This window comes from Rhipicephalus microplus, unplaced genomic scaffold (assembly GCF_043290135.1).
Source record: "Rhipicephalus microplus isolate Deutch F79 unplaced genomic scaffold, USDA_Rmic scaffold_132, whole genome shotgun sequence".
Taxonomy (NCBI): domain Eukaryota; kingdom Metazoa; phylum Arthropoda; class Arachnida; order Ixodida; family Ixodidae; genus Rhipicephalus; species Rhipicephalus microplus.
In genome coordinates, this window is record NW_027464704.1 from 106,621 (window position 1) to 121,403 (window position 14,783).

Genomic DNA, 14,783 nt, shown 5'->3' on the forward strand with positions numbered 1-14,783 from the left:
CCATTTTAATCTATAGCTCCATATATAGTATACTAACTGACCAATTGATTGATTGGTTGATTGATTGAATAATTCATAAATGACCACGACTGAAATGACCAAGCCTTCTATATGGGGGTTCACTGACTTTGGTTTAGCCTATACAGAACATTAACTTAGATTTGCTGGCGACACTGTCATGACATATAGTTATGCTATGCCCATATAATGTACGTTCACTTATAGCACGTTTATTTATTTATTTATTTATTTATTTATTTAGTTTCATTAAACGATTGATTTATTGATTGCTTGATTGATTTTCATTCTCAAGGTATATTCAAGGCACGTTTGAATATACATTGCACATTCACTTGTTCAAATAAGTCCTGTGAAGCTGTTTAACTAAACTGCCGCAAGCAGACTTTCACGAAGGCTCAGTTGTTGCGGTGTTTATTAAAATTTCGCAAAAATACTCAATGAATTGGCATATATATTCGTTTTTCATTCGCCCTTACTGCATCACTGGTTTATAAATCGAAAAAAATATAAACGCTCATTTCATTTCTAAAAGCACTAAATACTATTCTATAAATAATTTGTTTTCTGGATGTGCACGCAGTCACGTTTCTTTTTAAAACCTTCATTGTCTGGTCACTTGTTTATTTAATTTAAACTTTAATCGATGCCGAGTATTGATACTCTAACTCGACTTCAAGCTAATAAACAGCAAAGCATCGATGCTGTCACGTTCAGTAACTTTTGAGCCGACAACAAGATGAATACAATTACAACAACGAAGCAAACGTCGTACCGTCAAAGTCCTAATGAGAGGCGCTATTTACATACCACGCGCGGACAGCCAATCACGTTCCGAGTCGTCGCGTGACGTCACGCAAGCGAGCCAAGCATTGAACTGCCGTTTTTTCGAGATTTCAAGCTTATTTTCGTGTGTTGTCGACGCTCGGCGTATAGGCACAGGTGCTGTTTGAGTGAACGGAGTGCAGTATACTACTGTAAATTCTTCTAAAGAAAGTTGACGTCTAGACTTGTCTGCCTGCCGAGGGCCGAACGTTTTGCCCTATCATTGTGAGCGATTCTTTGTGAAGAAAAAAAACATAAATATATATGACTATACCTAGAGCTGTCTTCCTGGTTGCGACCTGGACGATGGATGTGACAGGACGAGACAAATCCTGTGACACAACGTCTAAGAGAGAGAAGGCACGAGCTGTCAGTTTTGTCGCATTCGCCATTTATGTGCCCATACATACACATATGGACATGTATGTACACACGTCAAAAAAAAAAAAAGGAGACATTTAGTAGGCGTCTGTCAGAGACGTTTAAAGAAAAAATAATGATAAATCACGAAAACAAGAGTTACAAATTGTTTGCTGTCAAGGGCGCAATGACGAATCATTGAATATTGTTGAACGCCTAATGAAGGTGCTGGGTATTTCAATAGTAAAATTAAAAATGCTTGCTGCCCCACATATTTTGTTTTTGATAATTCTAGTTTATTTTTTGCAGATTACGTAATAAAATATGTCTAATTTCTCACAAAATATGTCTAACGGCAAAGACGAATGACCACTCGTTTTATTTTTTACTATTTTTGATAATTAAAGTAATCTTGATTCTCCTTAATTAGCGCTGAAGGTGTTGTCATGCCATTGTTGAATTATAATGAAATAGTTGCGCTCTGTCCTATCGCATCCTCTGTTTACTTCAAGAATTCAACAGACTCAGCTTTTCTAGCAAAGTGTAATCCCACGAAAGAGTGAAAAGACAAGGGAAACGCCTTCGCATACACAAAATACAGGAAGTTATTATACACGAATGCCTGTGCCGCTAAGGTGAGACATAATTTGCCACATGCAGGTATTTTATGAGTCAAAACATCCACACAACTAGAAATCATGCCATAGTATAGACAACTCAGGATCAGTTTCGTATAGACCCTTAGTCATGTCCCACGTAACGTACCACGTATAGCCAGGACACCTGACATTTTTCGTGTAGCGCATTTAACCGCGACTCTATAAAGCATGTACACCTCTAATTCTGTCATATTACTAGCTACATCTGAGTACAATGATAATCTTTTCAATGATTACCTCAAAGTAACCGCCTCGCTCATTACCTGGCACGTTATTCCCGGCATCTGATGATAACCAGTATATGCAATCATCACGCATACATATACGCACACACAAATAACACGTAAACTCAGACACACGCATCTACATAAAAAAGTAACTCACAAAATTTCGCCAAGGTGTTGGGGTGTTGCACTACACTATAGCGCAGTACTGCATCCTGGAACGCCATAACCTTGGTGTAACAACAAAACAGCACTGGTGGCCCGCGGTATCCCACGAATGGCAATCAATTTGCACAGTTCCCGCGATATTTACCAGGTTATTTAATTTGTTTTATTAAATTAAAGACCAGGTTATTTAATTTGTTCTTTCACACTCCTGCATAAGGAGTAGAACGCCTTCCAGAGGCAATTTTGTCTGTTCTTTCGCACCGTCAACTAAATTGGCACCAAAATGGCCGCCGGTAGCTATGGCTAGCTCCGTACCCGACGCAATACCGCACAAATATGCGTTGTGCGAACGTATAGCGCCACAAGTCACCCTCACTACACTTAAAAAAAAAAAGCAAGAACATATTGCTCTTCGCAGTCGCACCGAATGGCGAAAGAGAACAGTGAGCACAGTTATATATACGGCTGCTGGTTGTTACCTCGCCTTGTACCTGTGCCTTGTATGCACGAAAAACGGTCGGTAACCGTAACTGGCCTCGCGATTCGAAGGCAGCTGCTGAGATTGCTGCCGGGCGCTCGGTTTACATAATGACGTCTAATTTGCATCCGCAATAGCCGTTACTAATAACTGCGGCATAAGTTCGAAAATAATCTCTCACACACACACACACACACACACACACACACACACACACACACACACACACACACACACACACACACACACACACACACAGAGAGAGAGAGAGAGAGAGAGAGAGAGACAGACAGACAGACAGACAGACAGACAGACAGACAGACAGATAGTTAGATAGATAGATAGATAGATAGATAGATATATAGATAGATAGATAGATAGATAGATAGATAGATAGATAGATAGATGCATAGATAGATAGATGCATAGATAGATAGATAGATAGATAGATAGATAGATAGATAGATAGATAGATAGATAGATAGATAGATAGATAGATAGATAGATAGATAGATAGATAGATAGATAGATAGATAGATAGATAGATAGATAGATAGATAGATATTCGAAGTCCTGTCGGATATAGTGGTCTTTTAACACTTTCATGCCAGCTGTACATGCCTCAACCTTCCCATAGTTGACATTGATAGCATAACTATCAACGTGTGGGGTAAACCTGTAGTATTCTGTTTACCTCTTTCTCAGTAGTTTATTTATTCTATTGCGAAAAAACATATTTTTGCAGACTTGTACGCTTTTGCACAAGTGTCGCATTGTCAGAACAATTGACGAACCTCTTATATCTCAATGCATATAGGTGGCGCCCGAAAAAAAATATATAAGGGCTTAACGGGACGCTACGATGAAACATTAAACCGCCCTAGAAAGACAAACTATTTTTTCGGAACTCTGTCGTCATAAGTTCCGCGATCATAAACTATTAAAAGGGGAAACGAATCTCAATATGCGATTTTCAATTTTCGCGCCGGAAGCTAAGCACGCAAAGTCAGTGTGACGTCAAAAATTTCAATGTCGTTTCACGCAGTTTCGCCATTATAGTGCAATGAAATTTCCTGAAACTCTCTACGATGAAGCTCTGTCCCCGTTAGCACACAACGTAAATCATTCCAAAAGGAAAACGGTGAAGTTAACATGAGCAGACGCGGTGTAAATCTATGACGTAAGCGCGAGCTGGTGCGAAAGCTTCTAGACGGCGGCGCCACCTGCAGCTTCTCTTCACGCGTTTTATCATTACCAAGTGTCTTCTCGAGGTAAGAGTAACGCCTTTGGAATTGTGAAATGAAGTTGTTGACACCAGAAAACGTATTATTTTCACTGGTGTCCTTTTCAAACTAACAGGCCACATGTCATGCATCGAGAGCCGTCAACGCATGGCAATCGTCACTGCCGCATGATGGCGCTGCAGGAGGTAGCGACGTATGCCAAGAGATATCGGGCCAAATACGAAGGGGTAGACACAGTACGCAGTGCGTGTGGAGGGGAAGAAGAAACTGCCGAACACTCGATAATGTTCTGTAAAGGGCTTCACCCTATAGTTCAGGATGATGGCGCAGAGTTTTTCAAAGCACTGGGGTTTAGGGACAGGGAGGGCAAAATAAACTTTAAGCGGGTAGACTTAACTACAAGGAGGTTATCTGATTGGTGGCTAAAGTCAAGGCACGAGTGAAAATTAAACCCTTCACTGCAAAGTACGAATCCTCAACCTCATTATTTAGAGGGAAAAAAAGATAAATCTAAAGGTTAGTGAACTAACCCTAGGTAAGCCACCTCGGTTAGTGAAGGCTAGGTGGCGTTAGCCGCCGCCCGATCTAAAGCGTCGAGCCACATCCATCCATCCATCCATCCATCCATCCACGTGGGAGTGGAGACATCGGGAAGAGTGTTTTTTTGCCAACTCGCACGTTATCGCACCGGTCTTTCTATATTAAAGCAATATATATATACAAGCTGTAGGTGCATATATAAGTGGCATTCGCAAAAAAAAAATCAACAAAAGAAAAACGAACATCGTCCAAACATGGAGAGCCGTCAACACGCCACCACACAGCGGCGATAAGGGCGACGCACCGCGGGAGTGCGAAGAGGTACGCGGTCGTGGGAGGTACAGGAGAGAAAGAGGAGCAGGGGGAGAGAGGCGCGATAGTTGAGAGCCACGGCGTAAAAGAGGGACGTAACCGAACCTTTTCCGAGGGCCATCGTGAAATGGCAATCGCAACCGCCCGTCGCGCTCCTGGCTTGTTATCGAAAGGGAGGGTGAAAAGCGCTTTAGATTAAGGGGACAGACCTACTACAGCTCGCGGCTCTTTTCGCGTTGGACAGCCAACTTGCGAGCACATGTGCCTTCCTTGAAGCGACGAAACTCTCTGCTCGGTTCGCTTGGTTTGTTCCTTTTCTGTTTTCCCTTTTGTTGTCTCTCGGTTGGTTGGGCTAACCACGGATGAAACGTCAGGCGGTATTCTGCAGCTGTGGTTTCTAGTGCAGTTGCATCATTGATCGGTTAGTGGGCTTGGTTCTTGTTAATAGTCCAACGAGGCAATGAGCTGGCTTAATTAGCGGACGTTAGCTACATGCAATCGCACTCTAAAAAAAATAAAAGTCCATTGTCTATATATTTTTTAGAGTTCTTGTTAGCCACGCCTATGACTCTCTTTAAAGAGTCACGCGAACTCTCTTAGAAGATCATTCCACTCTCTTCGGTGAGTCGTGTCACCCGCAAGAAAGTTAACGTCTGTCTTTAGAGAGAGTCACACACGTGACGAACAAGTACTCACCCTGAAAAGTAATACATACCCTTTCCGTTTTTTTTTTTTTTGATCTTTTAGTCATAGAGCGGACGCACGTTTTCGACTATACATCTGCGTAGAGGTTTACACTACCAAAACATTTTTATACCATCATAAAGCCCTTTTTTGGCAAACTATTTGGCTCACTATGTGGTTATTCATTCGTATGCCACCTCTGTTATTGACCTCCTGGTTAATTTCCACTACCCGTGGTTCTTTGACGTGCACATATATATAAGCACATGGTTGTTTATTTTCATTTTGTGCCCATCGACGCGCATTGTGCGCGGAAATACGTGTCCTTACGCGATTTTTTTTATTACATCATAGGACATACCTTTTGAAAGCATCAAAAAATGGATATGTGCCGAATGAACACAGGGCGCTGAAATAATGAGAAGTATTTTGTTTCTTTCCTTTTTTTCGGTCATAAATGCTGAGCGCTGTTGGAGAGCTTATTTCACTGATGATACCAGCCACGCCATAACTGGACGAAAATCTTTCTCGAACACTTCTAATGCAGTATACGTTTGTGGTGCGTGTGTTCGTCCAATTGGGAGCACATGAACACTGCACGCGACCTGTCATGTCAAGCCAATCGAGACCCCTAGCCGTTGTCGTCACTGTCACGTGATGAAACGTCACTTCCGATCCCACATATAGCCGCGGTGTGTCGCCTCGGCGAGAAATATATGTGGTTTGTTCGCTTTAATAATATACGAAAAGCTTTGTTTTCGGCGCTGCCACTTGCGCCACGATATTGGTGCATAACACAGTATACCAGAAAACGGGGCGAAAAGGATATGCTTAATCTGTGTCGCAGGGTTCTTTTTTAAACGGGATACAACACTGGAGGAAAATCCTGCGATTGCGTCTCTGCAACTCAAGCGCTTCAGCAAGCGTGGGAATACTGGTATAATAGTACACGCATATTTGATTGATTGATATGTGGGGTTTAACGTCCCAAAACCACCATTTGATTATGAGAGACGCCGTAGTGGAGGGCTCCGGAAATTTCGAACACCTGGGGTTCTTTAACGTGCACCCAAAACGCATATTTGTCTATAAGCTTTGATTTCTCGACAACGTGGGTGGCTGTGACATCTAAAAGCGACAATTACTTAACCACTTACACCCTTTTAGGCTGAACAAAACTTGGTCCGAGCGTCAGCCTCTCCGCGACGCATCATTCTTAGCTCCATTTGAAAGACGGGCGTGCAGTTAGCTTTCGTATATTCACGGATAGCGGATACAGCGAATGATCGAAACGCCACCGTTAGTAACTAAACGTTAGCGTTCGGGTGAAAAAATACCGCGTTGTTGAGTCCCCGAGGCGACAAGTTTATCGAAGCAACGGAAGTGTTGAACGCTTCACGATTTTGCGTCCGATCCTGGCACAGGGGCCGTGCTATAGTGTTATCCGTATATTGTTGCGACTTCAATATCTGCACGTCGGACTTCGGGAGTCTACAGACTTTGCGTCGCTTTACGACGTTTGTATGACTTCTCTCCGAGTTCATTTCTTTGCGCTGTACACCAAAACGTGTGTACCCACCAGACCCCAAGCGGGTTGCATTTAGACGAAAAGTTGAACGCTCCAGAATCTTGAGCGTGGAGCACTCTACTGCGGAGGAGAAGTAAACTGTTCCGTATGAAAAATGCAACAGACATACAAAAAAAAAAAAAGACGCTATAGGTAAGAGCGTTTAGTAGAAGTGGTGAACTTGATTACAATTTGAACTATACCACGGTAGACCGTATACGCTAAGAACAAAAAAAGGTGAACGATTCGAAGATGTATAGCCTAAATTGTGTACGCTTTCACACACTCTATTACCACAGAACTTTAAGCCATCCGACTTCTACGTCAGCAATATCACATTTGTGTTTAGAAAACGTTGTTGACAATATTGAGTGCTTGGCACTCCACTATATGGGAAAGCATAAAGCCGTCCCTATGGCTGCAAGTATTACATAACTGAATGTTTGTTTAGAAAAAGTTGCTAACTATTTAGACTAGTTGGTACTGTGTGTCTAGAAAAAGTGGTTAGCGATTTAGAGTACCAGGTACTCTACTATGGGAGAGCATACACAGGCCGTCCCACGGGTCTCACACTTGATGAGGTCGCATCGACAAAAATAATGCGCCAGAGTCAACGGCAGTTCGTTGAGGCAAGCGCCGAGAACTGACGTGAAACCAGGACCGTTGCGCGCTATCCGATTGTGCCTAAGCTACTGTTATCCTTGCACTTCTCAACGCGAAGTTGTCACGTGAAGCCGATAGTTCTACCAGAAAGTCACGCACTGCTGTCCCAGGTTTTGAGGGCACCACTGGACTGTTCTGGCAAGCTTTGTTGGAATATCTAATAACGGTGTTCAAATGGAGACGCATGTTGTTTTTTTTTTTCTCCGAAACCACAAACTTTTAATTTCCTAACATTCGCGCAATAACTTCAACAACACCCATCAACGATAAACCCTTCGACGACTCTGACAAATGTGGAAAAGGACATTTTAGTCCAAAGCCTGCCAATTAGGTAGGTAAAGGATTTAAACGGTGGGGTACCGAGGCAGCTGGTATTAAGGCGAAAGCCTTTATTGTATCACTCGCGGTGACCGGCCGCGTGCGTCCGTGCTATGGATGCTAGCATACCCTGCTTTGAAGAGTCGATCCACACTTGCGTTATAGCTTCTCTTCAGATTTATGTCAGCACATATAGCTCAGGATGCTACCAACCGAAGCATGAAGCGCCGCCCCTGAAAAAAAGACTTTAGGTGTGCTTTATCCTTTAAGCTAACGTCACCAAATGCGAGGCATGAAGAGCACATTTCTTATAGGTAGTGATAGAAAAATCAACAGCTACAACAGAAGCCACTTCGATAGACCACAGCTCGTGATAAACACCAGACAAATTAAGGCGCTCCTCGGTTACCGGGCCGAAGGTTGCGTGATCGAATTCCTGTCGCGGCGATCGCATTTCGATGGTGGCCCGTGCACTAGTCGCTTAACAAACTGCTCATTTTAGGGCTAAGAGGACAAACACATCAAAGACCACGAGAAAGGCGCTGTTCATAGCAAGTGCTTCATTGCAATAGCAATGAAATATACGCAAGGGCGACGCGATGACGGACCGAGCGCGTATCTAGACCATACCACTGATTGGCTACGGATCGGGCTACGGTCGTGTATCCAAATAATTTTACCTCGCTCTTATAAAGGGAGGTGGACGTGCCGCTAATACAGTCAGTTCCTTTCTTTCATTTGGTGGCACTCCTCCCAAAGTTTACGGCTAATTTGTTCCGGCTTATGCCATTCAATCATGGCTTCTCAACGTACAATTTGATCGACATAGTCAGATTTAGGTGCACGTTAATGAAACCTCGAACGCTTCTAATTCTCTGCATTTCAATAAAGAGTTGTCTCTCTCTCACACCACCTTCATGGGGCGTAAAACTAAATTTGCATTAATCGCGTGACTGTTCCTTCACTTTGTATAATCATCTATGTATATTCTTTACATCAATCAGTCAATCATTTATTTTCCACTTCGGAAAGTAGAGGGCACGGGAAGAAAAAGCTGTTGTGAGCTTGACTAGGCTTCCCAGCCGATTACAGTTCAGCTTGCAGTGATGGTATACAGAAAGTGGCGTATACATAAATATAAACACACACAAAGCAAACATTATTCTACACGCAATAAAAAAACATCAAAGATACGTTCAAAGATGACATTTTAGACATCAGCTCACCAAAAATAGCATGCAGTGCAGACTTGCAACAATAAATGTCAAAATCATTTTGCGATAACAGGTTTAACACAGAGGGCAAGGTTGTTCTTAGCATCCGGGCCCCGTAATTTGCGCGCGGTGTTCTTGTTTCGTACTTTCTCATGATATATATCGCTCTGTTTGTCGGTCTGCTTGCGGCAAGGTGCAGGCGTTTCATTGAAGCGAGACAGTCGTCATTTGTGTACAACGCGTTCTGGGGCCTTTTGTGAAGTTGCGCAAAATGTCAGCCCCCCCCCCCCCTCCCCTGGTAACGCAGTCTCTATAGCACAACAGCCGTCGACATTTTCGTCTCGCGCAGCAACGAGAACAAGATGGCGGCGGTGGTGGCGGCGGCAAATAAACAAAAGTAACTCAACAAAAAGACGTGAAAAGACACGAGGTCACTCGAAGAGGGCGACGCAGAAAGAAAGACGTCACGCGAGGGTTGATGACGTCACGAACTTCTGAGAAGCACAGAGAGGTCTCAACCTGTGCCGCCAACGTGAACATGCCTCGTCATGCGCACAAAAAAAAAAAAAAAAAAAAAACTAGCGGCGTTTTTTTTCTCTTCTTTTTCTCTTCTTTTTTGAATTCAGATCTGTTCGCGTAACGCAGGCCGGTTATCGTCATCAAAAAAAAAAAAAAAAGGTGAAGATATGCCTCACGCAGCTCTCCACATACGGCGTATCTCATAATCACATCCTGGTTTTGGGACGTAAAACCCCAGATATCTTTTGATTATTATCCTTATATCTTTATCATCTATATACCGCTGCTTAGTACAACGCATGCGACGGTTAGTTTATCCCGAAGTTTTCTAGGCACACTTCACAGTTTACAGACTCGTGCAGCAGGTATATATGCGCCTCGCCGAATCGTTTCTTGCAAACCAGTGCTCTCGTCGCAGTTAATGAGTATCTTTTCTGAATTCGACCCGCTCATAAGCTCGAAGACTCGCGTTCCGACTCCCGGGCCACGATATGCAAAGCGACAAAAATTAGGGAGGCCGAGTGTTTACATTTAAATACACGTCATTCCTTAACCACTCGGCTATCCAGGCGCATGTAGCACGTAAACAGGATAACCGCTGGTAATTAAGGGTAAGTAACTGGATTCTTACAGAAGGCAAGCGGGTTAGGGGGAGACAGATGAGGTTAGGTTGGCAGATGAGATTAAGAAGTTTGCGGGTATACATTGACAGCAGCAAGCACAGGATCGAGTTAACTGGCCGAACATGGGAGAGGCCTTTGTCCTGCAGTGGACGTAGTCAGGCTGATGATAATGATGATGACACGTCATTCAAAAACCCTGGTTCATGACCTCCATCGATCTGGAGTCATGACACGTAAAAGCAGGATTCACGTGTTATAACTGCGATATTGAATTGTGAGGTCCCAGAACGCAGTATTTCATTACGTTTCGAAGAACTTATAACATTAATGTTCGGGGTTTTGCGAACCAAAACCAGGATACGATAATTCACCCCAAACGTAGAGGAGGTCTCCGGACATTTCGACCGTTTGAGGCTCTTTTAACGTGCGCTTACATCTCGCATAGGCGGGCCCATACCATACAGCATTTCGCCTTTGTCGAAATGCGATCTTCGAGTCAGTGGCCGAGTATGCCTTGAAGGTGTTCACAGCATATTCGCAACGGTCGGTGTATAACACATTATAATAAGTACCAGCGAATAATTGAGTCTTTTCCCACACAGCACTCATTAGACTGCTGTGTGTGAAAACAACTGCGAGTGCTGTATTTTTAAAGAAAAAAAAAGGCTGCACCTGTAAACGCGCGCAGAGCCATCGAAAATGTCAAGAGGCACGCTTAAATAACAAGGACCAGACGTATAAACACAATACTTGGAACATGACAGTTCAAGAATGACTCGATCGAAAATCCTCGAAGCCGAATAGCTTGCTCATGTGAAACAGCAAACACTGCCAACGATGGCGGTTGCATTAGTATACGCTGCAGTCTGCGATTCCTAATTTTTATTACACTGTCACCTGCTACGTTAGCAATGATAATAAAACTCATGTCACGTGGTGTTGAGGTTTCCCGCGAGGCAATGCACATCAACAATGGCACATGATAGTCGGTTACGACCTTTTTTACAACTTAATATTAGATAGTAAGTTCCGCCCACAAAATGGATGAATGAAAACAACTGTATTATTCTGCCCACAGAACTATATACGGCACGCCGGCGCATCGTATGTAGAGGACAGCCTGGCCAGCTGGTTTCTGCTCGAATCCCAAGCAAACTTTTTTTTTAAAATCTTCTCGGCTAACGTAAATCTTACGCACAATTAAAGGTACATCGTTATAAGCAGCAATGAAGTCCTGACGATGTTTACCACAACGTCCAGGTTTCTGTCTTAAAATAGTCAACACAAACGTATCTGCATATTATCGAAGGCAACCGTCTGAAACACTCGAATAAGCGATGACGTCACAAGTGTAATTAAACGCAATCGGATGGAACATTTATGCACATGTTATGTGGGAGGGGCAGCGATCGCTGTGGACCAGAGTCGATTTTTTCCTTATTTTGTAATCGACTATAGTTTGGTTTATTGTTGTATGCTTCGGTGGGTGTTGCATATATCGCGGACGCTCTACATCAGTTGATTGATTGATATGTGGGGTTTAACGTCCCAAAACCACCATATGGTTATGATAGACGCACTGTACATCAGTTAATTCCCCCATAATATGCCTTATATGATATGAGCCTTAAATTACTAACTGTAAATCTTCGGTTCTCGCTTCTGGTATGTGTCCACAAAGTGATAGCATTTGCATACGATAATTCTACGCGTGTTTATTACGTCAACTTGGAAATTCGGACGCAAACAGGACGTTATTTACAGAACATACGTTTTAATAATAAATGCTTGTGCTTTTGGACTCGCCCCTGCAATACGTTGTACATTTTGGATTCAGGCAAACAGAATGCTATACCTAGATATATTAAAACAGCACGCAATCAAACAGCACTGGGAAATTTGGTCAACACCATTCAAACTGCAAACTGACACAATTAAATCCTTACTTCATTGATGAAAAAAAAAAACAGCTTTAATTTTGAAAAGGCTTGAAAACCTCTTGAATTTAAGGTTTGGACAGGTTCGGACGTCCGGTCGGCAGCATAGTGGTTTTATATCGTGTAAACAACTGTCGTAATGAGAGATATCAATAAAGCTCATCATTTGTCACTTTCTTCGAATAAGAGGAATGCAAGCCATCATTCTCCTCTATCCTGACAGACGAACAAATTATTATTAGTAAGTTATTCTTAGTGCCAACTGATTCAGCGATAACCAACTCGAATCAATATCTTTTTCTTCAAAATATTGCATCTTTTCTCTTATAATCAAAGAGTGCACGTATTGGTCGAAATAAAAACACATTTTCACTTATACTCAAGTAACCGTCAGTATCGTGGAATAAGGAGCGCATTGGGCAAAGCGTGCTACGCACCAAAATTTACGCGTAAATTATTGTAGACTTACCGCGTAAATTTACTAACAGTGTCATTAGACAACCTGATTCCAAATTAAAGACGTCCCCTATGTTTGAAATTTCAAAACGTATATCATGAATTTCATGTGCAAGCTGCTAGTCTACGGCATGTTATTAAAACGAGTTCATTTTACCACTGCTGGTTAATATTGCTGCGCGTTTTGCAAACCTACTTGACTGTTAATCAATTGGGATCCTTATAAGCATTACCAATAGAAATGTTGGTGTTTAACGTCTCAAAACGGCTATGAGACACGCCGTAGAGTATGCCTCCGGAAATTTTGTCCATCTGGGAGTTATTGACATCCATTTAAATCTAAGCCAAGCATTTCGAACTCCATCAAAAATGCGGTTGCCGCGGCCGGGTTTCGGCCCCGCGACCTGCGGGTTTGCAGCTGACAGCCGCTAGACCCACTAGACACTAGGGTGTAAGTACTACCAGAGTCCTTCAATACTTCGAACGATTCTGGTACTGTCAAAACTGTCAGCTTTGAAGGACTCTATCAACTCTTGGAAAATATTCATGCGAACGATGTGTCCAAACCAAGTCGCAGCATATACCTCGAAGAACAGCAACACCAATAGTATACAGCAAAAGTGCAATGTGGCAGCTTGGGCTAGTTGGCATGGCATGACGATAGTTATAACAAAACGATGACACAGAGACAAGAAGGACACGAAGGACACGAGCGCTCGTGTCCTCCTTGTCTCTGTGTCGTCGTTTTGTTCTCGCGCTATAACTATCGTCAAGCAAAAGTGCACACATCCAAAAAAATATTCATACCTATCAGATGCAAAAAAAAAAAAAAAAAAACTCGGCTACTAAAATTTCAGCTTCTAGTTCCACCCAACGTTACAAATAACGTTGGTTCCACCGTCTACGGCAAACAAGACTGAGCCCGTTTCCACGACGTACTCACGCCGTAAAAGAACACCTGACGACCGTGGAATAACAAAAGCAAACAAATCGAAACACGAAAGTCGTGCTTACCCGTTGAGCCATCTCGACTTTTTGGAAGTTCCTAGCTTTTAGCAGCTTCCCCGTGACACAGTGGGATGCTTGTGGTCGTCAACGACGTTTTCTTCGTACCTTTTTTTTTAAGCACTGACACTCCACAAAAGGCCGAAGCTTTTTTCCACGAGTGAAGCTGCAGAAACCGGAACCTCTCTTCACGTCCCCCTCTCGATCCGGGCAAGTTTTTCGAACACCACACAAAAAACTTGCGGCGGCGAGGTATACAGGCAAACACAGCGATACCACAAAGACGTCAGCCAGGGAAATCCTCCTCTCCCTCTTCTGTTGTACAGCTCGAGTACGATGGGTCCAACCGAAGATTCTTCCTTAACGAAGGTCGTTTGTCGAGCTAAAGGGTTGACGACGCTCGGAGTAGGACGGTATTTTCTCGGAACTCTATTAACCAAGATTAGGGAGGCGAGTCGAGAAGACGTCTTCTTGTCGAAAAATAAAAAATAAAGCGAAGTTGAAATCGACGAAGAGGGTTGTTCGGTGCAGTAAACACACGTACACTCTCGCAGACACAATCAAGTGTTGTGGATTGCTGTCTCTCCTCGCAATCTTTCGAAACACAGGGAGGGATTTTCGGGGACACCAGTTCAACACACGGTGCGACAGCGAGCTTCGGATGCACCCTTGAGGCGACAACACAACACACAAAAAATATATTGTAGTTGAAGAGGATGACGACGATGGTCTTATTTCATACAAGGACCGACAGGGACACTGATGGTCTTGCAGATGTCTCTTGGCCCTTCAGAGTAGCAATGTGCACACGCTTGCAGAGTCAGCCTTTCTTCTTGTACACAGACTGGCGTGGTCAGAAGAACTCCTGGACCTTCTCTGAATGTTGGCAATGTCAGCGGTCGTCTTCAATCAACTCTTCTGAATTTTTTTTTCCTTCCACAAATCAGCAGCGGTGGTGGTCTTTCTTTC

The 14,783-nt window shown here is 43.2% G+C and overlaps 1 protein-coding gene across 1 annotated transcript in view; it reads right to left on the reverse strand.

Annotated features, from left to right (window-relative positions):
* The window catches only part of LOC142790836 (homeobox protein Meis1-like), a gene marked incomplete at its 3' end in the record, with an annotated part of 110,659 nt that extends 96,477 nt beyond the window's left edge, over window positions 1–14,182 (reverse strand). The window contains exon 1 of the mRNA XM_075885361.1: window positions 13,824–14,182. Within this exon, the coding sequence (XP_075741476.1) occupies window positions 13,824–13,835 (12 nt within the window). The remainder of the gene's footprint in view (window positions 1–13,823) is intronic.
* Window positions 14,183–14,783: the final 601 nt, after the last annotated feature.